General features: G+C 36.9%; 3 protein-coding genes across 9 annotated transcripts; 2 read left to right on the top strand and 1 right to left on the bottom strand.

The window, feature by feature from the left end:
- Window positions 1-1568: 1568 nt before the first annotated feature.
- ap1g2 (adaptor related protein complex 1 subunit gamma 2) lies at window positions 1569-18649 on the top strand. Its single transcript, XM_081374706.1, has 22 exons — window positions 1569-1829; window positions 3753-3961; window positions 4156-4280; window positions 4388-4529; window positions 4772-4868; window positions 4968-5044; window positions 5132-5227; window positions 5345-5425; window positions 5530-5628; window positions 5766-5821; window positions 6539-6652; window positions 7974-8114; window positions 9000-9054; window positions 9486-9608; window positions 9954-10043; window positions 10927-11054; window positions 11868-11972; window positions 12096-12240; window positions 12326-12458; window positions 12942-13093; window positions 17581-17679; window positions 17782-18649. Exons 2-22 carry the CDS (start codon window positions 3761-3763, stop codon window positions 17905-17907), a joined length of 2385 nt encoding a protein of 794 aa, XP_081230832.1. The 5' UTR covers window positions 1569-1829; window positions 3753-3760; the 3' UTR covers window positions 17908-18649.
- On the bottom strand, window positions 16994-20015 carry nedd8l (NEDD8 ubiquitin like modifier, like). The gene is made up of 4 exons (XM_081374715.1): window positions 19608-20015; window positions 19277-19324; window positions 19102-19184; window positions 16994-19001 (listed from the first exon to the last, which is right to left on the bottom strand). Exons 1-4 carry the CDS (start codon window positions 19623-19625, stop codon window positions 18908-18910), a joined length of 243 nt encoding a protein of 80 aa, XP_081230841.1. The 5' UTR covers window positions 19626-20015; the 3' UTR covers window positions 16994-18907.
- zp3f.2 (zona pellucida glycoprotein 3f, tandem duplicate 2) lies at window positions 19831-22764 on the top strand. 7 transcript variants are annotated; one of them, XM_081374708.1, is made up of 11 exons: window positions 19831-20169; window positions 20474-20658; window positions 20746-20849; window positions 20948-21039; window positions 21117-21297; window positions 21422-21527; window positions 21608-21696; window positions 21783-21874; window positions 21971-22072; window positions 22156-22191; window positions 22279-22764. In XM_081374708.1, the coding sequence occupies exons 1-9, from the start codon at window positions 20094-20096 to the stop codon at window positions 22033-22035; spliced, it is 990 nt and encodes a 329-aa protein (XP_081230834.1). In that variant the 5' UTR covers window positions 19831-20093; the 3' UTR covers window positions 22036-22072; window positions 22156-22191; window positions 22279-22764. The 7 variants fall into 7 exon arrangements, with proteins under 7 accessions (XP_081230834.1, XP_081230835.1, XP_081230837.1 ...); XM_081374709.1 differs by having other exon boundaries at window positions 19895-20079; window positions 22279-22725; XM_081374711.1 differs by having other exon boundaries at window positions 19990-20079; window positions 21467-21527; window positions 22279-22387.
- The last annotated feature ends 768 nt before the right edge of the window (window positions 22765-23532 follow it).

The raw sequence follows: 23532 nt of genomic DNA on the forward strand, positions 1-23532 counted from the left end.
AAAAAATGATATAATCAATAGGTTATTACATTTTTACATTGCTTGAACTCATCAAAATAAGTTAAGTAATTTTTAACTTCTAACTTTAAGTTATACAAGATTTAGCTATTTTTAAAGTCTGTTTATTGTAAATTTAAGTTGAAATTACTTAAACATTGTTGATACTCAAACAAGTTGATTGTATTTAAATATTTAAGGCAGCAACATTTTTTTAACAGTGTTGGGCCTTTCTCAAGGTTAAAATATATTAAGTTAAATGAAATACATTTAATAAAAACTAAACAAAAGGGAAAAAAATAACATCAAAATGTGATGGTTAGAATGTCTGACATTAAAATACTTTATACAATGTGCTGCTATTTTACAGATCACATTGTTTTTAGTGTGACTTTATTTCACTACAGTCATGTCCATTCTTTGTAAAACAAGTGGTATCTACACCGAGTACACCCCCAATCCTTCAATGCACAGTGCTGTCTAAGAACAGAGTTCAGAACAAATACTGGATAAATGAATGTCAGCCATGTATCTAGCAATTTCACAAGTGTTTCATTTAGACACTTCTTATTTCTTCACTATCCCAACAGTGTGACAACAAGTAGCCTAACTATTGCTCAACTGTTGTCAACAAATGTTGTCGTTCTATGTGGATCATGTGGTTCAGATATCAACTTTTCACTTCCTAGTATATATTCCATCTTACCTAGTTCCTTTTTATGAGAGACTAGTATCTAATTTATCCCAGTAACTTTTACCAAATACACTGTTCAAAAGTTTGAGGTACGTTTTTTTTTTTAAGAAATTAATATTTTTATGAAGCAAGGTTGCATTAAATTGACCAAAAGCGACAGTAAAGACATGTATAATGTTACAAAATATTTCTATTTCCAATAAATGCTGTTCTTTTAAAATAATAATCCTGAAAAAAAATCCTACAAAAATATTAAGCAGCACAACTGTTTACAGCATTAATAATAATAAGAAATGTTACTTGTGACAAATAACTATATTATTTCTGAAGGATCATGTGACACTGAAGACTGGAGTAGCCTATGGCTGATACATTCAACTTCAGAAATCATTATTTTAAAATATATAAAAATTATGGCTATATAGTAGGGCCTACAATTCTAGCAGTACTACAATACTACTCTTTTACTGTATTTTTTTTATCAAATAAATGGAGATTTGGTGAGCATAAAAACGTTTTAAAAAAAATCTTAAGCTATCACCTCACCTCAAAATGGCTACTAGTAGGCCTAAACAGTAAGAAGTGACATATAATTTTGGATCCCCATAGTATTCCGTGATAATAATATAATTTAAATTATTTTACGGATCCAAAGGAATAAGTAGTATAGAGGTAGGCCTACTATATAGTTAGTTACTTTGAAACTAAATTATTTACTAGTTTACTACTAATAAAAGTAATAACAAAAATGTATATTAGTTATTTTTATGAAATAAATATAATGCTACTTTGTAATATTCATTGAATAATTTACTTTAATTTACTTTGAAAAATGGACGAAACATCAGTAAATAGTTCGCTGGTCCTTTAAATACACACTGCACACAAGTATTTTTCCAGTTCCAGAGCAGCTGGACGGGAATGAATGGCACACCCGGATGGCGGAAGTAGCGCTGTACTATGAGGCTTATACACATTTGTAAATGCTGCTACTGCGGGTAAAGTTGCTCGTAAAGTAACATAGCTCGCCTGGTTACCAACGGATACATCGTACGGTTAAACAGAAGAGGAGGAGCGGATGAATTAGGCTCTGAGCAGCCGGCTGGCTTCGGCGATTGGAATTACTGCGCTGCTTAAGGTAAGACGATGAGCCCAGGATCAGATGCTGGAAACGTCAGCGGATATAAACACGGGTTAACAACACTCGGGACGTGAACAAACTTGACTTTTGCCACCGAAAAGTATAAGTAAAACTCAGTTTAATCACAAACAGGTGCAGTGTACCACAAAGCAAGAAATGTTTACATCTCCTGCAAACGTTGAGAGCGACGAGCAGCACAAATTGATCGCCGTTTTCAGATCATTCAAATCTTTCCTGTCGTTATCTCCTGACTGTTTACGTTTTATCAGCATTTTATTGCACCTGAGTTTAATGCACACACAGTGTTTGTATTCAAAGGTGGTGGTTCGATGAAACTGACAATGTATGAACACATTGACTGCGCTGTATATATTATATGAAAATGGCTCTGTTAGATGTCAAAACGACAATGAGATCATGTGGAATGCATTTGTAGATTAGTAACGTCACAGCGACCGAAGGCCGCGTAGCGCGCGCAGTGCGCATGCGGGAATGAATGTAGTCATCGTGGGAAGATCTGAAATGAAAGCAGGTGTAAGTTCCTCAGCTGAAGGAAGAGGAACCAGAGGCAACAGGCCCAAATAACCTTTAGGTCCTTAAAACAATTTTAGAGAAAGAGAGCACTCAAAAATTAGACATTTCGGGATGTTTACATTGTTTTTTGTTCATACAATACAAATATATAATTGACTAGCTACAGGCTATTATGCTCCAAAGAGGCACCCCAAAATATTTTTTTAATAAATAGCCTACAGTGAGGATGCATTAAATTGATCAAAAGTGATTCAAGATTATTTTACTTTGTATTCATCAAAGAAACCTGAAAAAGATGATCATGGCTTTTCACAAAAATAGTAACGTTTACATTTATGGATTTAGCAGATACTTTTATCCAAATGGACTCACAAAAGAGGAAGAAAGCATTCATCAAAGAGCCAACAAACATTGTAGTAAACAATGTCATGTTTAAAGGACAACTAGATTAGGACACCAGCTAGAGAAGAGAAGAAATTCTGAGGAGAATACATATACTGTGTGTGTGTGTGTGTGTGTGTGTGTGTGTGTGTGTGTGTGTGTGTGTGTGTGTGTGTGTGGAACAGAGAGACGTTTTGCCTCTTTGTTTTGGCTCATTCAGTAACCTGATCTGGCAGGAGGAAGCGTACATTAGTAGCTGTGGGTTGAGGTAGTGGGGAACTGTTCCAGGACCAGGGGTAGTCCTGAAAGCCAGCATTAAAACTTTAAATTTGATCCTGGCCACAACTGGGAGCCAGTGGAGTGAGATCAGGAGGGGTGTGTCGTGGGTTCTCTTTTGCATCTGCAGAGGCTTAGTCACAGCACAATTGTTTCTTAAGCACCAAATAAGCATATTAGAATGATTTCTAAAGGATCATGTGACACTGAAGTCTGGAGTAATGGCTGCTGAAAATTCTGCTTATTAAAATAGAACACATTTTAAATTTATATATTTTTTTTTATATTTTTTTTTTTATCTTGATGAGTATAAGAGACGTCTTTCAAAAACAAAAAATCTCATCGACCCCAAACTTTCGAACAGTAGTGTAAGCAATCCATACGACTCTTGCTCTTCACTAAATATATCGCACATATAATACTACACATGGATGAAGTTTGCTGTGTTGGTCGGTGGTCAACTGCAGTGTTCAAATTGAGGTTCTATAAAAAAAGTGGTCATAGTATTGCCCTGACATGACTTGATAGTTCTTTATATAAAATGGAAGCAAATTAGACCCTCAGAGTTGCATTTAATATAAACATTAAATTCTGTCAATTCTGTTCAAAAAATGCAATTGAATTAAGTACCAAGAAACCATCAATGTAAAGTAATTGCTTTGTTCTGGGTATATGCTGGTTTCTCTTTCAATTTCTATGAAATGCCTCTCTCGATCTCTCTGATTACAGATACAGTCATGACTCCATCAGTGCGTTTACAGGAAATGATCCGGGTCATCCGAAGTGCCCGGACACAAGGCGAGGAGAGGGGCATCATCCAAAGAGAGTGTGCAGATATCCGGGCCCAGTTTCGCCAGGGTGACAATGGGGAACGTTCGCACAGCCTTGCAAAACTACTCTACGTGCACATGCTGGGCTACCCTGCACACTTTGGCCAGGTAACTCTTAATGTGTGTGCGGTTACATGGATGGATAACAAAGTTTTACATCTCCAATTATGGATACATCACATCTTAGCATCTTAATTCTCATCTGTGTAGCCTTATCCCTCTGTAAATTATTTTTTTCAGTCGTCTTTTCACCTGTTATATATCTTACTATGGTGATAACTTTTTAGTATTGACTCCTGCAGATGGAGTGTGTACGTCTGATTGCCAGCCCCAGGTACAACGAGAAGCGGATGGGTTACCTGGGAGCCATGATGCTCCTGGATGAGAAGCAGGATGCTAGCTTACTGATTACCAACTCAATCAAGAAGTAAATGCTGTATATTATATATATTATAATATATGTTATTTATATATTCTTATTTGATTCTAGTTTCAAATCATTATTCTGTCTGGCCATTTTTATCTCTGTTGTAGTGACCTTTCCCACAGCAGTCAGTATGTTCAGTCTCTGGCTTTATGCACTCTGGCCTGCATGGGTTCAGCTGAGATGTGTCGAGACCTGGCACCAGAGATCGAACGGCTCCTCAGGGCCTCTAATTCTTATATCAAGAAAAAGGTCAGTTCATGACATTTTATACAAGTATAGTTTAAGCAAGGGTGTAGAATACGGTAGGGAGCCACCAATATCCAGCGACTACTGAATTGTCCCTAGCTATGATTTTTATGTTTTCACCAATGTCAAAATCAAACCTACACCCTTGTGTTTAAGTCATGTCATCATCCAGATTAACATAATCATGCTAAATTGTGTTGTGTTTTGTTTTTTCTGTGTACTACTGATAATGATACCTGCATTAGGCCACGCTGTGTGCCGTCCACATAATAAGAAAGGTCCCAGAGCTTGCAGAGCTGTTTATTCCTGCTGCAAGGTCTCTTCTGTCTGAGAAGAATCATGGTTAGCTACATTGTTTCTTTTTATAACTTAAAAAAGTTTGTATTATGTGCAGTATTTTTAATATGATGGGGTTTTGTAACTTCCTGACTGTTTTCACAGGGGTTTTGCATGGGGCTGTAGTTCTTATCACTGAATTGTGTGCGCGAAATCCTGACACTCTCGATCAGTTCCGAAAGGTAATTCAAGTGAATTTTCTCCAAAACTTTGACTTTAACTACTCATTTATACAGACTACTAATTATTTTTCCTTTCCATTCCATCAGGCTGTTCCTGAACTGGTACAGATCATGAAAGGTCTTGTGACATCCAGTTATTCTCCAGAGCACAATGTAGCTGGTATCAGCGACCCCTTTCTGCAGGTTTGTCCGCTACAGTCAAGCTTAATATCACTCTTTATCAGGCTACAACATGCTTTCTAAATGTTACACTGAACAGTATGACTATCAGGACTTGATTGGTCTATTTTTGTCCCTCAGGTGCGCATCCTTAGATTGCTAAGAATTCTGGGTCACAATAATGACACCGCTAGTGATGCCATGAATGACTTGTTGGCACAGGTACAATAGAACAAACACAGCCTGTGAAATGCAGTTAATCATATTAGTTATGTATTTTTAAAGCAGAGTTTTAATGCTTGATCTTGGTGATTTCTGTTGCATAGGTGGCTACAAATACAGACAGCAGTAAGACTGCAGGCAGTGCTGTGCTGTATGAAACAGTCTTAACTATCATGGACATCAACTCAGAGAGTGGGCTTAGGGTTGGTCACAATTTCATATACGATTTAATATACATTTTTATGATTAGTAGGGTTGTTTGGGTTAAACAGGAGTGGAATATGATGCTTCTGTAGTTTATTTCAGGTCATTTAATGCATATAATTTATGTATTTTTAAGGTGCTAGCTGTAAATATTCTGGGGAGGTTTCTTCTTAATAATGACAGGAATATTCGGTAAGTTCTTTTTTTTAATACTTCTATATTTAAAAGCACTGGAACGGTTAAATCGGTCTAATCAATCATAGTAGAGCTAATTCTTTATTTTTATTTTTTTATAACACCACCACATACTACTTTTGTTTTTCTCCTGCTGTGACCTGATTGTACACTTTTAATTCACATTTGAGCTGACTAATCAGAATGTGTTATACAGAGGCTGTCAGGGTTAGCCTGTTTTTCTTGTTCTACTAGCTTCGAAAGTTTGTGGTCAGTTAGCACAACTGTTTTTAACATTGATGATAATGATATCTGAAGGATCATGTGACACTAATGGCTGCTAAAATTCAGCTTTTCCTTTACAATAATAAGTTGCATTTTAAAATATATTAAAATAGAAAACAATTAATTTAAATTGTTATAATATTTCAGTTTTTACTGCAACCTCGGTTCTTTCAAAAACATTAGAAACTCTTACAGACCCCAAACTTTCAAATGGTAGTTTTTTATTTTGCAATGAGAGCAGATCCATTTCATAATGTTCAGAATCAAATTTGGGTGTCTGCTGTTCACAGATATTCAAAGTTTCTTTTGATAAAATTCTATGATATTTTTTATTTTATTTATTTTTTTATACTTGCACTACAGTGTTTTTGAGTAGAAAATGTAAATTCAGTTTCTCAGCCCTACTCATGCCAGTACATGCTCATTTTCTGTCTCTCTCATCTATTACAGCTACATATCAATGACATCACTCCAGAAAATTGTGCAGACTGACCACAATGCAGTGCAGCGGCACAGAGGCACCATTGTGGACTGCCTGAAAGATCAAGACACCTCGGTGAAACGGTACTATAAATTATTAAAAAAGAGAATGCATATAGACAATACAGATGTACACTCACCTAAAGGATTATTAGGAACACCTGTTCAATTTCTCATTAATGCAATTATCTAATCAACCAATCACATGGCAGTTGCTTCAATGCATTTAGGGGTGTGGTCCTGGTCAAGACAATCTCCTGAACTCCAAACTGAATGTCAGAATGGGAAAGAAAGGTGATTTAAGCAATTTTGAGCGTGGCATGGTTGTTGGTGCCAGACGGGCCGGTCTGAGTATTTCACAATCTGCTCAGTTACTGGAATTTTCACGCACAACCATTTCTAGGGTTTACAAAGAATGGTGTGAAAAGGGAAAAACATCCAGTATGCGGCAGTCCTGTGGGCGAAAATGCCTTGTTGATGCTAGAGGTCAGAGGAGAATGGGCCGACTGATTCAAGCTGATAGAAGAGCAACTTTGACTGAAATAACCACTCGTTACAACCGAGGTATGCAGCAAAGCATTTGTGAAGCCACAACACGCACACCCTTGAGGCGGATGGGCTACAACAGCAGAAGACCCCACCGGGTACCACTCATCTTCACTACAAATAGGAAAAAGAGGCTACAATTTGCACAAGCTCACCAAAATTGGACCGTTGAAGACTGGAAAAATGTTGCCTGGTCTGATGAGTCTCGATTTTTTGTTGAGACATTCAGATGGTAGAGTCAGAATTTGGCGTAAACAGAATGAGAACATGGATCCATCATGCCTTGTTACCACTGTGCAGGCTGGTGGTGGTGGTGTAATGGTGTGGGGGATGTTTTCTTGGCACACTTTAGGCCCCTTAGTGCCAATTGGGCATCGTTTAAATGCCACGGCCTACCTGAGCATTGTTTCTGACCATGTCCATCCCTTTATGACCACCATGTACCCATCCTCTGATGGCTACTTCCAGCAGGATAATGCACCATGTCACAAAGCTCGAATCATTTCAAATTGGTTTCTTGAATATGACAATGAGTTTACTGTACTAAAATGGCCCCCACAGTCACCAGATCTCAACCCAATAGAGCATCTTTGGGATGTGGTGGAACGGGAGCTTCGTGCCCTGGATGTGCATCCCACAAATCTCCATCAACTGCAAGATCCTATCCTATCAATATGGGCCAACATTTCTAAAGAATGCTTTCAGCACCTTGTTGAATCAATGCCACGTAGAATTAAGGCAGTTCTGAAGGCGAAAGGGGGTCACAGTATTAGTATGGTGTTCCTAATAATCCTTTAGGTGAGTGTATATAAATTGAGGTATAATTACAGTTATTCATCCTGCTCTTTTTCTTATGCAGTCGTGCATTGGATCTGTCACTTGCCCTTGTGTCGGCTGTGAACATTCGCTCAATGATGAAGGAGCTTCTCATTTTTCTTTCAACCTGTCCTCTAGAGCTTCGATCTCAAACCGCTTCTGGCATCTTCAACTCTGCTGAAAGGTATCATCAGTCCTTTGTACTTTATATCTACCTGTTAGTTTCATCCATTATATGTCTGTGTGTCTGGTTCAGCTCCGCTCATTTGTGTATCTCTCCTATTAAACACTGTCTTACAGAAACCAACTTTGACACTGTCCTGTAAGACATGCCTACGTTTAATGCCATTTCCCATCATTTGATATTAAAATGTATAGCTTACCTCTCTATGGAACTTGGAGAGGTAGCTAAGAATATCAGATAATGTGTGGTGCTAAATCTCTACATATTTAACTTAACAAAGAATCCGTACATTTCAATTTATGTACTCTGGCAGGCAAAAGATTATCTAATAAGGTATGTTACATTTATTTGGTTCAAAAAGAACAAACTTCACTCTTCAGAATTTTTAGGAGACGCAAATGTGTATTTTAGAAATGTAGTTTTTACCCATATCTTCATGGTAAATTATTAAGTCCTACTACAGATTTGCTCCCCCGATTAATCATTAATTAATATACAAAAACAACATGTAAACATATCCCGGCAAACTAGCTCAAACAGCATGTGGAACGTCTCCATGCCAAACATCTACAAGACTGTGTGACTCAAACACATCTGTACACATCACTCTATAACAAATACCAAGGTTAAGGTTTGGCTCGTGAATTTTAATTAGACAACTGGACCATGAAGATTAACTGGATGTTTGAGCTAATTACTATTCATGAGCTCAGTCTTTGCAATCATTGGCTAACCCATTCTAAAATGTGTCATGTGGAAGAATCCTGATTTATTGTCTTTTTTGTTGTTTTCTGTGTTAACCTGTCTATCTTTGTATATGTGGCAAGTCACAGGCACTGAACAGCACGTTGTCTTTGTGTGTCTCTCTCTCTGTGTCTTGGTCAGGTATTCCCCTTCTAAGCGCTGGCACATTGATACCATCCTGCATGTGCTCACTACGGTAAATAGCCACTGCTACACAACCAAAACTGTTACATGCCTCCCAAAATATGACAAAAATTCTTCCCATTTGCAAATAAAGTTCTCATCCATTTCAACGCAGCATTATTTTCTTTTTTTTTGTGAAACACAACAGGAAATCTCACGCACAATGTTTGGCAGCTTTTCCATGCAGTGAATGTAAATTGTGTTTTTTTTTTTTTATGCCAAGCTCGAAAAAATAACAAAGTATCATAAAAGTAGCCCATATGACCATATGCATTATTTTAAGTCTTCTGAAGCCACAAGATAGCTTTGTGTGAGGAATAGACTGGAAAAGATATCTCCTAAAATTCATAAAAAAAGAAAATGATACTGGGTTAGAATGTATTTGGTGAACTACTGTATCTTTTCAACTGTATCAAGTTTTAAATGTAGTACTTTCTCTTTCAGGCAGGGGGCGATGTAAGAGATGAGACTGTGCCCAATCTAATCCAACTCATCACTACTGCTTCTGAGCTCCACTGTTACACTGTTCACAAGCTCTATAGAGCGCTTGTAAAAGATATTTCACAGGTAAGGATATGTTTTTGCTTATAAGGGGCCATTCACACAGGTCTTGGAGTCTCTACTAATGAGTTGAATCAGGTTTGATTTGGAAGATTTAAAAAATTTGTATACATGATTTTTAAAAGTTTAACTTCTTGAGCACTGCGTTTTTAAAACTCCATGTCATGCACGAGGCGCTGCAAAAGACGCAAGTGTGACTAGCACATTTTCACATTAAAAAACCAATGGAAAAGTAGCGCAGTGATATGTAAAAATGTGTTGTGTGACGATGTAGAAGTGGCCTTCCACACACGATGCATTCTTGATTCTTACAAACATGTGCATTGTGTTTTTGGCCTTTTATTTTCATAGCAATCCTTGGTCCAAGTTGCGTGCTGGTGTATAGGGGAGTATGGAGACCTGCTGTTGAAGGGCGAGTGTGAGGAGATTGAGCCTGTGCAGGTAAACAGAAATAAAATAATGATACATGTAAAATTATATAGGGAGCACATTTGGTGCACTAATCGGTGTCAATACTGGATCAGTGTGAATCTGACATATAAATTAATACATAGAGTATTTTATGTTGCAAGTCACTAACAAGAAGAAATCCAAAATTAGCCTACTCTTTTTTTTTTTTTTTTTTTTTTTTTTTTTTTTTTTTTTGATGTACCTTGGAGTACCATTGTACATGAATATGCTTAATATCCATTATTGTGGTAGGGATGGGTCATGAAGTTTTACTAGACTAGCATGCTGTACTTTTGCGTGTAAAGTTTAACGCTTTTCTTACTTTAAAAGGATAGTTCACCCAAAAATGAAAAATCTGTCATAATTTACTCACCCTCATGTTGTTCCAAACCTGTATTCGTTTCTTTCTTCTGCTGAACAGAAAAGAAGATATTTTGAAGAATGTCAGTAATCAAAACAGTTGATGGGATCTCACTGACTTCCATAGTATTTATCATACTATGGAAGTCAATGGGGTCCATCAACTGTTTGAATACCAACATTCTTCAAAATATCATCTTTTCTGTTCAGCAGAAGAAAGAAACGAATACAGGTTTGGAACAACATGAGGGTGAGTAAATTATGACAGAATTTTCATTTTTGGGTGAATATCCCTTTAACAGCAACCCATCTGAGAAGTTGTGTCTCACAAACTAACATATTTATACTTACAATAATTTCTATCCTTAACCATTTAGTCTCTTTTGAAAACATGTAGTTTTGCACATCAATTACACCATGATAAATGAAACAAATTGCCATGGTACTGATATCTGATGCCACCACTGTACTTGTTGAAGGAGTTTATTGTGTTTTGGGCCTTTTCTGCCATTAGGTTACAGAAGATGACGTCCTGGAGGCCTTGGAGACAGTTCTTCAGTCTCACATGTCATCACCAGCAACCAGAGGCTTCGCACTCACTGCTACCATGAAGCTGAGCACTCGGATCACTGATAATGTCGAGTGAGAAATGTTATTATGAAATACTGGCAAAAAAATGCACTGTGAATTGAATATGAAAAATAATGTAAGAAGTATGTGTATAATTCTACAGTATTTTGTCTAAATGAATTTAAAACGCTGAAAACTAAACTCAATCGTTTTAAATGCCACAAGTGAGTTTAGGCATCACAACACTATAACAGACAGTATAAAAAAATGGATATTCATATTGAGATTTTCTAAAGATTACATTTAACAGTTATTTAAATATTAGTGTTTTTATTTTTTTATGGTTGTTAGATGACAGCATATGTACTCTAAAAGAAAAATTGAGGAATTGAGCATAAACAATTATATATCCAATATCAACCAATATATATTGGAGATCAGTAGTTGTTTTTGTTTTTTTTTTAAATAAGTTAATACTTTTATTGAGCTTGGACACATTACATTTATCAAAAGTGACATTAAAGACATTTACATCGTTACAAAAAAAGAAGAATATTAAGCAGCAGATCTTTTTAACATTGTAATTGTAATAAGATTAAATGTTTCTTGGGGCACCAGATCATTATATTAGAGTATTATATATTATATAGGACCATGTGACACTGAAGACTGGAGTGATGGCTGCTGAAAATTCAGCTTTGATCACTGGAATAAATACAAATTTTAACACACTAAAAATTTGTTGTAAATTAAACCATTTTTACAATTTGGACTGATAACAATTATGGTACTGATACATCATCCTCTCTCTCAATGTATTTGCTTGTTTCTTTGAGCCTGTTTTGTCTTAGATGTTTTTCATATTTCTGTTTTTCTCTCAATCAGCCGAATCAGAAGTATTGTCAGTATTTACGGCAGCTGCATTGACCTGGAACTTCAGCAGAGAGCGGTCGAATATAATGCACTCTTCAAGAAATATGATCACATGAGGTACCGCTATGTGCTTTATTAGCCTACTATTTTTCAGTACAAAAAACCCTGAGATCATGCATGAATGGTGCAGCTCTTAAGCAGTTCATGATTAAGCGATCAAGTTCACTGTCTTCCTCTCAGAGCTGCAGTGTTGGAAAGAATGCCTGTGATGGATAAGAACTCACCTGGACACACTAATGGAGACACATCAGGAGAGATTAAGGAGCCTGACCCATCCAAACCCAAACCAGTTGAGGCAGGTTTGCTCTCAGAACCAGCAAGCCAGGTAATTATTATATGATCTTGTATTTAGACACTGAACTGTTAAAGAACAGATATAAAAAAATGTTGTATTTATACTTTTGTTAAAGGTGTGCGACCTTCTGGACCTCTTGGGTGGGACCGACACGCCTCTCCAGCCCAAGCCTGCCCCAGCCATCACTCCAACAACTACCTCTAGTGCCGATCTTCTTGACCTGCTGGGAGGACTGGAACCAACACCAGGTGAGAACATGGACACCTGAAGCACTGATGATTTCTCCAGTTGTGTTTGAAAGATACATTACCATTAAAATTTTGGGATCAGTATTTCTTTTTTAAATAAAATATTTTTATTAAGCAAGGATGCATTAAATTGACCAAAAATGTCATTTCTAATGTTACAAATTCTATTTCTATTTCAAATATTATTATTTTTTTTATTTATTTTTTACATTCTATTCATCAAAGAATCCTGAAAATTTGTATCCACAAAAAACATTAAGTAGCACAATGTTTTTCAACATTTATAAAAGCAACAAATCAGCATATTAGAATGATTTCTGAAGGATCATGTGACACTGAAGACTGGAGAAATGGCAGCTGAAAATTCAGCTTTGCGATAACAGGAATAAATTACATTTTAAAATATAATAAAATAGAAAATTATAATTTTAAATTGTGATTATGGTACAGTTTTCACCTCGGTGTTGGTGTGTTTGCATGTAGTTCCCACTGTGACGGTGTATGAGAAGAATGGATTAAGCCTGAAAACCCAATGTGACAAACAGACAGAAACAGATGTCACGGTCACCCTTATTGCCTCTAACTCCACTCAGAGTGACATCACCAACTTCACTCTTCAAGCAGCTGTACCTAAGGTCTGATATTAATTTAATAATTAATGAATTATTACACTATTGTTACACTATGTAGGACTTTTTTCCTTTTAAAAACTTTTTGCACATTTTTCCCAATTAACTTTCAACTTGGCACAGGAGTTTATTGCACATTCAAAATGCACTAAAACTACCAAAACACTAGCAATGTTTTTCACCCAACACACTTTGTCACTTATAAAGAATTACCTATAAAACTCTAATCACAAGTAGCATCACAAAATGTTTTTCTTATGTAAAATTTCTTTACAAAACAAGAATGACAGCTCTCTACTGTTTAGAATTCACTGCAGTATGTTAAATGGTCCATTTTTACATTACAATATAAAATTGTCCTCTTTTGTATAGATGGTAATACAATTGATAGACTAGGTATAGGTGTTCAGCTACATCTAATTGTTTTTATAGTATTTGATTATTTTTAGATTTGGAATATATTTCAATTTGATATTACTGTAGTAATGTAGCAAATTGCGGTCTTAGGGACCGTTCACACAGAATGCGTTTTTTCATTCCAATGCGCTTTCCATTGTTTTTCTATGTCAATGCGCTAGACTGACATGAATAACCATTGCACTTGCGTCTTTTGCAGCGTTTCGCGCATGACACTGTGTTCTAAAAACGTGGCACTCAAGACAAAATCAGTTCGACTTTTAAAAAAACGCTTCTCGAGACTGCGTTTTTGTTTTTTTTTTTTTTTTTTTTATTCCATCAAGTGTTACTGCAGAGTCAAATGATGACCAGCTCCTCCTCTCTGGAGCTCCAATGGGGTGGGATTAGTCCAGCCACTCCTCTCTGGAGCTCTAAGGGGCTGATGGGATAGAGTTGTGGTTAGGGTGTGGTTGGATAGTCTAGCTCCACCCATTAGGCCCAAATTACATCATAGGCCCTGTCCCAAATGGCACACTCCGGACTTGTGGACTTCCTCAGAGTCCACACTTTGGTGACGTAATGTAGTGCAGACCTATAGGCCCCTTGGCGCGAGTCCACGAGGGCGCATTGAGAGGTATTTTTGGGACAGACTCGATCGTCACGCTGAAAATAACGGCCTGGTTGTTGTTAGACAGGAGAAATCACGTTTTTGCGCTCCGACGTCTTATCTCCATGTCAACTACACAGCTTAATTTTACAGTTCTATATTTTGATATTGTGCATGCCACCTGGGCCTTAGACAATAGATACATCATGCTTATTTAAAAGATGTATACAGTTGTTGCTCGCTACATAATAATACATAATGTTCCATTTGAACTAAGATTACAATTTTAACACATAATGAAAATGTGCATGAGTTTCAGATGAATTTACAGGTTTCAATATTCATACTATGTTTACATATGACTCAGTAAAGCCCCGACATTCGGTTCTATTTATTTAATGAATTATAATGTGATCGTATTATTCAACACACTATTATTATGTTTGAGAAATCAACCACTGGTCGATGACCATAATGTTTGTATAAACTGTAGGTAACAACTAGTAAAATATACATCTAGGTAATAAAAAATGTAATATTTTCTTCTCAGCCATGTCAACAATTATCCGTGAGCGAAATCTCCTCCCATCTGTTGTCTGATTGGCCTTTCGCAAGGATTCCTGGGTAGTTAAAGTGCGTGGAGCCTGCTTCTATGCGGGCTTCGTGGAAGACCGCTTCAAGGGTACAAAGGGGGTGCTGCTGAGCACACTTCATAGCGTTAAAATGCTGAATGGGACGGTCTACGGACTCGTAGACTCGGCGAGCACGCGCAATTCAAGTCCACGAGACCGAAAGTCCACATGAAGTGCGCGATTTGGGACAGGGCCTATAGAATTACATTCACTAAACGTAAGCTCCACCCATTTGCTCAGCTTCTCCATTCCGCTCTGCCCCACGTGTCGCGTTTTTTCAAAGCAAAAAAGCATTCTGTGTGAACGACCCCTTATTCAGTTTTGCATTATGCAAACTTTTGAAATTGTCATTTCAAATGAGTCATCGAATACGTTTTGTGTCAAAGAAATGATAAATGTGATTCTCATCCACATTACATCCGCAAAAAATTATATTTCTCAAAAAATACAACCCCAATTCTAGAATAGTTGGGACATTTTGTAAAACGCAGTAAAATCAAGAATCTGTTATTTGTTCATTCTCTTGAACCTTTATTTAACTGACAAAAAATTCCTTGTTTTCTGCAACACACTCCAAAAAATTTGGGATACCTAAACTGTTTTGTAACAGCCCACAATTAGCAGGTGAACTGGTAATAGCTGAGGGTATCGTGTTTGGGTATAAAAGGAGCATACATCTGTTCAATGCAGAGATGCTGCCGAGTTCTCTGGATTTGAGCTCATCTCAGATGGTCTAAAAGACAGTGACAGTGCAAATGTGTGCTGTGGTCAGATGAGTCCATGTTTCAGCACGTTTTTGGGAAAAATGGATATCGAGTTTTCAGTCCCAAACACGAAAGGGGCCATCCAGACTTTCATCAGCCACAGATGCAAAAGCAAACAGATGTCATGGTATGGCATCAATGCAAACAGTATGGGTGTCTTGCATGTGTGTGAAAGTACCATTGACGTTGAGGCGTATGTTGGGATTATACAGAGACAATGCTAGGCCTCATTCAACACATGCTACAACTACAGAGTGGTTTCTACACTGACATTCTTCACTGAAGAAGGGATGTGCTTGATTGACTGCCTGCAGTTCAGATCTGTCTCCTCCTATATGGCCCATCATGAAAAGGAGAATCAGACAATGATGACATTTGGACTGTTGAGCAGTTGTCTTGTATATTTGGTGAGATTGGGCTAAAATTCCACTTGCAAAACGGCAACGATTATCCTCAATTCCCAAATGATTAAAAAGTGTAATTACAAGGAAAGGTGATATGACACAGTGGTAAACATGCCTCTGTCCCAATTTTTTTGGAATGTGTCACAGCCATCAAAAAAAATAAAAAAAATAAAAATAAATATATATATATATATATATATATATATATATATATATATATATATATATATATATATATATATATATATATATATATACACACAAAATACAATTGACCTTTCGCCGGCCCCTCCCCCAAAACGGCCATTGTCCAATCACACATCATAGCAACCGTTACTATGTGAGCAGGTCCGACAAACATTAGCAAGATGGTGAAGCGTGCGCCCATGGCGTTTGTAAATCGGACACTACAAACCCCGAGAGATTGTCTGGAGGAGTTGTGTTCTTTCACTGCTACTGCTACAATGGATAAAACAGTGTGGACGGCCCCAATCCCAGTTAAATGTGTCGAACATTAAGAGGCATAAATACGCCTGCTGGCTGTGGTATCGATGGCTAAGTTACTTAAAGTTTTTTTTTGTTTTGTTTTTCTGATCTGAAAAACTCCTATCTGTAACTCAAAAAACATAATATTGTCTGAACCACGAGTTTTATGATCCGTTGCACCACTAATAAATATTATGGTCTCAACCGCGATTTTTGTGATCTGTTGTCCCCCTAATAAATATTATGGTAAGTGCATTATGAAAGACAATCAATGAAAGTTATTTAAATGCAAATTAAGGCTATGTCTGGTTAAACAGTTATTGTGTGATTTCGTTTATTGTGCTTTGTCAACTTGAAGCATGAATTTGAGAAAGAAAATCATTTTTGGAAGAAAATCCACCACATACTTTTGTCAGTGATATAAGTTATAGCTAAAAGATTGTAAAAGCTTTCAGTTCACCCTGCCTAATTGTAGTTGAAAAGTCAAATTAAGCTTGATTAATGATATACTGTGACTGATCAAATAAACTACAGCATCGGGAATATAACTCCCATGTGTTTTGCAGCATTTAAAATTTTAGTCGTGTTATGCGAAAAAACACACATAAGAAATTATTGCTGACAGCACTTTTATTTTCAGAGACAGTTTTTTCTTTCACACAAAAACACAACAGTAAGTGTCTTACAATGCTTTTAAACACTTGTTTCCTTGTTCTTTGTCATAATCACAAATGATGTGTATGAACACCGGTAACGTTAAGCATTAGCCTCGATAGAGACGTAGATAGTAGTCGTGTCTCCTTCATTGCGTATTTTTATATTATAATATATCCCTCCACTGCATACTGTAACACTTTTTGCCTCGATCTGGAGGATATCGCGGAGGTATTGCTCCAAAAAAGGTCACTGACACGCACGGGTATACCTCTTTCCGTCATGGCAATCTGTCGCGCTGGTCGTGTTTGACCATTTGTTTGTCGGACGTAGCAACAGTAACTAAGGGGGGCGGGGCTCGGCGAAAGGTCAATTAAGTTGGTCAGTGAAAACAGGTTAAAGACAATTAACAAAGCACAGATTTTTGATTTTGAATTATATTTTATAAAATGTCTCAACTGGAAGTGGGGTTGTAAATTTGAAAGAAAGAAATGTCAGAATCTGTCACACGCTGTTATCACATTAAAACAATATTATTCTCCTTTTTCAGAGTGTTCAGCTGCAGATGAAGGCTCCGAGTGGTAATGTGATTCCAGCACATGGCCTTGGTCAAGTCACACAGACCGTTTTACTCAACAACCCTAACAAGGCAAGTCCATCCTGCTTTAGTTTTGTGCGACTGTGTTTCTCACTAAACTTATCGATGCTATATATGAACAAGCTTGACTATACTTTTATTTCCCCCCTACAGGTCAGCCTTAAGATGCGGATTCGAGTGTCTTACTCACATCAGGGTGCAGTGCATCAGGACACAGTACAAATTGACTCCTTTCCTAGTCTGGGTTGGAACTGTCAGCCATCAATCAGCCCCTTGTGACCGACCTACGAGTTCAGAATCTCCATGACTGTCTATCTCATTGAGATTGAAATCTATGGAAATAGGCAGCTCTCTGTCAACCTTTCTATTATGGACTGAACGCTCTCATGGCAGATTTGATACAACAGGTGTTTATGAAGTGTTATCTTGGTTTGAATTGTCTAGAACAAAGTGTGGTTTAATGTGCTGTCATTACTGCACAAGAGTGAACAGTCAAACTAATGCACACTGTCATTAGATAAGCTCTTTTGTGCACTGTCACTAAATAACCCTGTCAACAAGTTGAAGAACTTGAATTACAGATATCCTTCATATGCCCTAATTAATTTGAGCTCCAATTGCCTTTGTTATCATTAAGCCTCTCATCAGTTTTTTTTTTTCTGTTTACCGTTTTTCTTGACTGTGAATGTGAACTTACCATCTCACATATTTAGAATGTCATATTCATATTTCTCAACCAACCTCATTGTGTGTGTGAAACCACAAATATCCATTTATCCAATTTGTTTATTCCTCTTATCCAAACACAATACAATAAAACATATATACATATATGGTATAATGCACCGCATTCAAGAAATTAGTTTTTAGGAAGATGGTGCACGTGAGCATCTCTTTTAGGAAACAACATGCTTTAATGCATGTTTAACAGCTGAATGAGAAATTTTAACTAGCAAGAGATAATGCTATTGCTAACTAATTAATGAATTCTTAAAACATGAGTAAACCATTCTTAACCTGCTAAAGTGTATACTGTCATATACCACAGAACAAAAAGGGCAGAAACAAATGTCAATGTGAACTTACATTTAGGTTGGAAACGGTTCAGATTCACAATAACATGACTTGTTGAGTGATGTATGCAAAGCCAAATGTCCACTTGTGGCTTTAAGCAGCAGAGCCACCTGGCTAGTCTGTTTATGTACATGATAAAACAGATTTCTACTATTTACAAGTTTACCATAATAGATTAGAGGAAAGACACAGGGAGATTGCAGGGCTAGTGCAGGTTTTCCCCTCCTCGGAGAGCCAGAACTAAATGCAGGACAGATCCTCCCTGAATCTTGTAGTCAGCAGCAGTCTTCTCATCATTCCTTAAATAGAGAAAAACAGATAAGAATTTATTTTGAATGGATTATTTTCCTCGATATTTTAACTTCAAAATGATTCATTAATATTAATGGGGAACTTTACATTTGTTTTCCACTGTAAATTAGTCTTTGCTGTTGTGGTGGGATCCCCTCCTTTTCTTCCACCCTCTCTTTGATTCTTTCCACCTTGTTGAAAAAAAAGCGCATAAAAGAAATATCCAAATACTTCCAAAGATACCGAAATATTATTCACATTTTAAGGACATCAAAACTCATACCTTGTCTGTAGGTTCGATGTCAATTTCTATTTCTTTGCCTGTGAGTGTCTGAGAAACGATTAAAAATATATATATATTTTTTTATATACAATTGTTTTCACATCTGAATCACTTCACTAGTAGTTAAAAAAAAAAGTAGTTTAAATGAGTCACTGAATACGTAGTTAAAAAAGATTTGAAATAGAATGATCGGTTAAGCTTTAGTTAGAAATTAAACCCGAATCAAATACAGTTTAATCAGTTTAAGCATGTTACCTGAAATCATAAAACCAGGTTAAAACAGAATATGGAAACTCAAATAGCGACAGCTAAAAGCGAGGACATTGCTTACCTTAACTTTAATCAACATATTGAGAAATGTATTTTAACTCATAGAAGTTGAACAAAAACTGGATAATTTGATATTTTAAACAATAGTAATTGCAAATTAACCGACTTAAACGCTTCTACGAAACAAACAAACAAAACAAAAACCAGTCCGACTTCCCGTGTATCTGAAATAAACTCCGGGTAGTTTGGTACAACTATAGCAATGGTACAATGGTTCCGTTTTTGGGCGTCTTGTTGGATACGGAAATAAATCCCTAATAAACCCCTGCCAAAATTATATACAAAATTGCAGATTGCTACAGAACTAATTATAATGCAAATGAAGCATAGCATACTTATTACTTAGCAAAGCATATTTTTCATTTCCTCCCCTGTCAGGTGTCAGCTGTTGAAAATTAGCTAGCCTACTGATAACTGACGAAGGAACAGGATTCAGCTGTTTACAGACAGCGTTTGGTTTGCACTTCACTCCGGTCTGCATCTGATCATGAATAACCTATGGCAATGTTTGTTTGTTTTTTCAGTTGTCACAGCTTTTGTGATGTCTGAAAATAGTGATAATGGTAATGATTATTATGGCACAAGAAAAATATGATGCATTATAAGTTCTTAACATGTAACTAAACATCTAAAAGAATCCAGCTTTAGTGGGTAGTTGTGCTTTAGGGCAGCGTAGTTGATCATGGCTGGTAGACAAACCACCATGTTTTAAACTAGTTTTTTTGTTGTTGCTGATCCAAGATGGTCTACTTGCTAATAACCTGCTTTGAGACCAGGTTCTAAACACGGATGAGCAATCAAGAGTTGTTCAGTTTTCTTCAACTTTGAGGCGTACAATAAAGTACTTCCTCTCTCTTTTTACCATAGATATCCAAGTTACGTGTGACGAACAGTCTGTTCACGTTAAGTGGAAAATCAACCAATCGATGACTGAAAATCCTGCTCGTCTTTTCTTGGGTAGTTGCTTTCCTTCACAGTTCTTAAATTTGTCAAATGAAGGAGCAGAGGCAGAATTTCATTATCCACTTAGTGAGTGTCAGTTTAGACGTACGGTAAGTTAACTTCCTGATTTTGGTAATCACAGAATCCTGAAGATATGCTGATGAGAATTTTTTATTTTTTCTCTTCCTTCTGATTAGGCTACATGGAAATACTTGGTGTATGAGAACCAGTTAACCTACAGGCCATTGCCAAAGCCAAACCCTCCTTCTTTCACCTATCCAATCAGATGTCTGAATGACAGGTAACGTGACAACTGGGTAGCCTACTACAGGTCTTCACTAGGACTCTCAATCCCAAATCGTTTCCATCGATGTACAATCATTTTGATTCGGTCTTCAGGCCAAAGGGTTGGATTCCTGCCTTCCAGAGCTCTTCTACTGGTGCCATACAAGGTCATGGAGAACTGGCCTTTCACATGGCAATTCTCAATCGTATGTAGGCATATCTTGATTCATTGTCTGTGATTCTCGTTCTCACAATAACTCGCCTATCATAATTTTCTTTCCAGATGATTTCAGTGGCCCTGCAGAATCCAGTGTCTTTTCGCTGGGATCTTTTGTCCCTATTTGGGCTGGTGTTGACCAGCAAGCCCATCAGCCACTGCTGTTGCTTCTTGAGGAATGTGTAGCCTCTACAACTCCCGAAATCTCCCCGGATAGTCTTACGTACCCATTTATAGCAAATAAAGGGTGTGTATATTTGTGATTATTTGAAATATCCATTAGTCAGTACATCGATAAAGTTAGATCTTCCTTATTTGCTGCAATTTAGTGGCTATATTTTTATAATTGACTTAAGGTGAACCCATCATAGGTGTCTTATGGATGGTAAGAAAAGTTTATCCACGTTTTTACCAAGATCTCACTCCTCCTCAATCCTGCTTCACCTTCAAGCATTCAGATTCGCCATGGGACAAGAGGTGAGGGAGTCTCTTCATAGGAGTGTGGCAAGTAATTAAACATCCGAATTTGTTGCTGCCTGTTCTCCCCCACCCTGCAGGTCTATATCCATTGCAAATTAATTGCATGGGACCCTGACGACCTCAACGATGTGAAGAAGGCCTGCAATTATAATAAAGCCAAAGGAGAGTAAGTATATTCTTGATTTGTACTTAAAATCCTTCAATATTCTGACATGATTTATGGGAAAATATCCTATAATCCTTCATTAACAGATGGGAGCTTTTAGATGACCCGTTCCGGAGTTCTCTTTGTCAATGCTGTGATTCAACATGTGGAGTTCGTGGAAAGAGGGAAACCGATTCCGGTAAATCAAAAGCATAATGCCAAATAACTAATCCTGTTAAAATTGCAAACCCTTTAACATGGGTTTAAGTTAACATGCAATGTGTTGGGATTACAGCACCTCAAGGACTGGTACTAAAGTCTGTTTTAGGACCTTTGACATTTACTGAAAATTCAGCATGATTTTACTCTGATGTGCCATCCTTTATCTCAGAGAAAGGTTTGTAATTATGTTCTTAGAAATGTTTTAAACTTTATATATATTATATTTAGACGTTGCAGTTTTTTTTTTCTCATTGGTAGGTTGAGTGGCTGTCTGATGCAGTGGCTAATTGACAGGTCAGTGGTGTTTACTCTCTACATGATATTGTGCTGAATAAATAACCGTTGTGTGCAGTGAACTGATGTTTTCCATCTTTTCTGTAGGTGCTTGATTCATGGTCAGGAGTCATTAGGAGTGGTCAGCGAAGTCATTCGATTTGTAGGACTCGTTTTGTTCATTAAAAGACTGAAACATCCTTAAGTCTATTATTTGAAAAGTTGTCTCTGTTGTGATCTCTTTGACCAAAGTGATAAGGGAAGTGGTGTCACATCAATTTTGTCTTCATAAATTGCCTCAGTATTTCCTTTTGATCATATTATCATAGAATGATCATATAATTTGATCATATATCATTGATGTTATAATCATCACAATTATCCTTGTGATCATATAACACAAGATCTACACACCCTTGTGTCATTTAGTATACGTTTCTATGAATATGCAAATTAGCCCCGCCTCCACTCACACCAGCTCAGAGATCCAATCATGATCACATGTTGATGAGATTGGTTACATGGTAGTTTGTGAAGTCAGAAACACCAGTGATTTCAAAATGCTATTTTGAGACTGTCTCTGGTTCACTGCAGTTTTAAGAAGAAAATACTTTGCAATGGTGCTGACTTATGAATTTGCAAATGGTTTGTCTTAAAGCATGTTAAAGGAGTGGTTGAATATGGTCTCACTTTTTTAACTTTAGTTAGTGTAATGTTGCTGTTTCAGTATAAACAACATCTGCAAAATTATGAAGTTCAAAGCAAAGGAAGATATTTGCTTTTAAAGAAATAGATTTCCCCTGGGAACACAATTTATAGATTTTCATGACAGAATATGCTAATAACTGACTAGAAGATAACTACACATAAGCTACCTAAATTCATCAACTAACCATTCAGAAATGTCCTGTTGCATTCTACATGTTGTCACTTCTTCTTCAGTCTCTCCATTATTGTCTGACTCCGGTTTGAACATTTTCGGTGCATGTCTGTGTGAGGTAAAAGGACCCAAGCTGTTGTAGCTCCATCCCCTGTGCTGAGAGCAGCAGCTCATTTGAATTTAAAGGGACACACAATAGCAGAGCATTTCTGCTCACCCTCAAAAATTCACAATTTTAACATGCTATATAAAAATCTCTGTGGGGTATTTTGAATTAAAACTTCACACACACACTCTGTGGACATCAAAGACTTATTTTACATCTTGTGAAAAAGGCATTATACCACCCCTTTAAAAGCTTGCTTTTCACCACAGGGGGACTTTAAAACTCCCTGAGAATCTTGGAGTATGTTATTTATGAAAACATGAAACTGTAGCAATCGTATGCTCAGATGTGAAATGTGTGTAAAAACCACATTAAG

Source organism: Scardinius erythrophthalmus (genome assembly GCF_964197995.2).
Source record: "Scardinius erythrophthalmus genome assembly, chromosome: 9".
NCBI lineage: Eukaryota > Metazoa > Chordata > Actinopteri > Cypriniformes > Leuciscidae > Scardinius > Scardinius erythrophthalmus.

What these genes read in the sequence shown, in the direction of transcription:
- ap1g2 (XM_081374706.1), top strand. Translation starts at nt 3,761, where the DNA reads ATGACTCCATCAGTGCGTTTACAGGAAATGATCCGGGTCATCCGAAGT. An exon ending in TTGTAAAAGATATTTCACAG is followed by an intron (nt 9,609 to 9,953) that starts GTAAGGATATGT and finishes TTATTTTCATAG; the next exon opens with CAATCCTTGGTCCAAGTTGC. An exon ending in AGGACTGGAACCAACACCAG is followed by an intron (nt 12,459 to 12,941) that starts GTGAGAACATGG and finishes GTTTGCATGTAG; the next exon opens with TTCCCACTGTGACGGTGTAT.
- nedd8l (XM_081374715.1), bottom strand. An exon ending in ACATCGAACCTACAGACAAG is followed by an intron (nt 19,185 to 19,276) that starts GTATGAGTTTTG and finishes TTTTTCAACAAG; the next exon opens with GTGGAAAGAATCAAAGAGAG. An exon ending in ATTTACAGTGGAAAACAAAT is followed by an intron (nt 19,002 to 19,101) that starts GTAAAGTTCCCC and finishes TCTCTATTTAAG; the next exon opens with GAATGATGAGAAGACTGCTG.
- zp3f.2 (XM_081374708.1), top strand. Translation starts at nt 20,094, where the DNA reads ATGAATAACCTATGGCAATGTTTGTTTGTTTTTTCAGTTGTCACAGCT. An exon ending in AGTGTCAGTTTAGACGTACG is followed by an intron (nt 20,659 to 20,745) that starts GTAAGTTAACTT and finishes CCTTCTGATTAG; the next exon opens with GCTACATGGAAATACTTGGT. An exon ending in TATAATAAAGCCAAAGGAGA is followed by an intron (nt 21,697 to 21,782) that starts GTAAGTATATTC and finishes CTTCATTAACAG; the next exon opens with ATGGGAGCTTTTAGATGACC.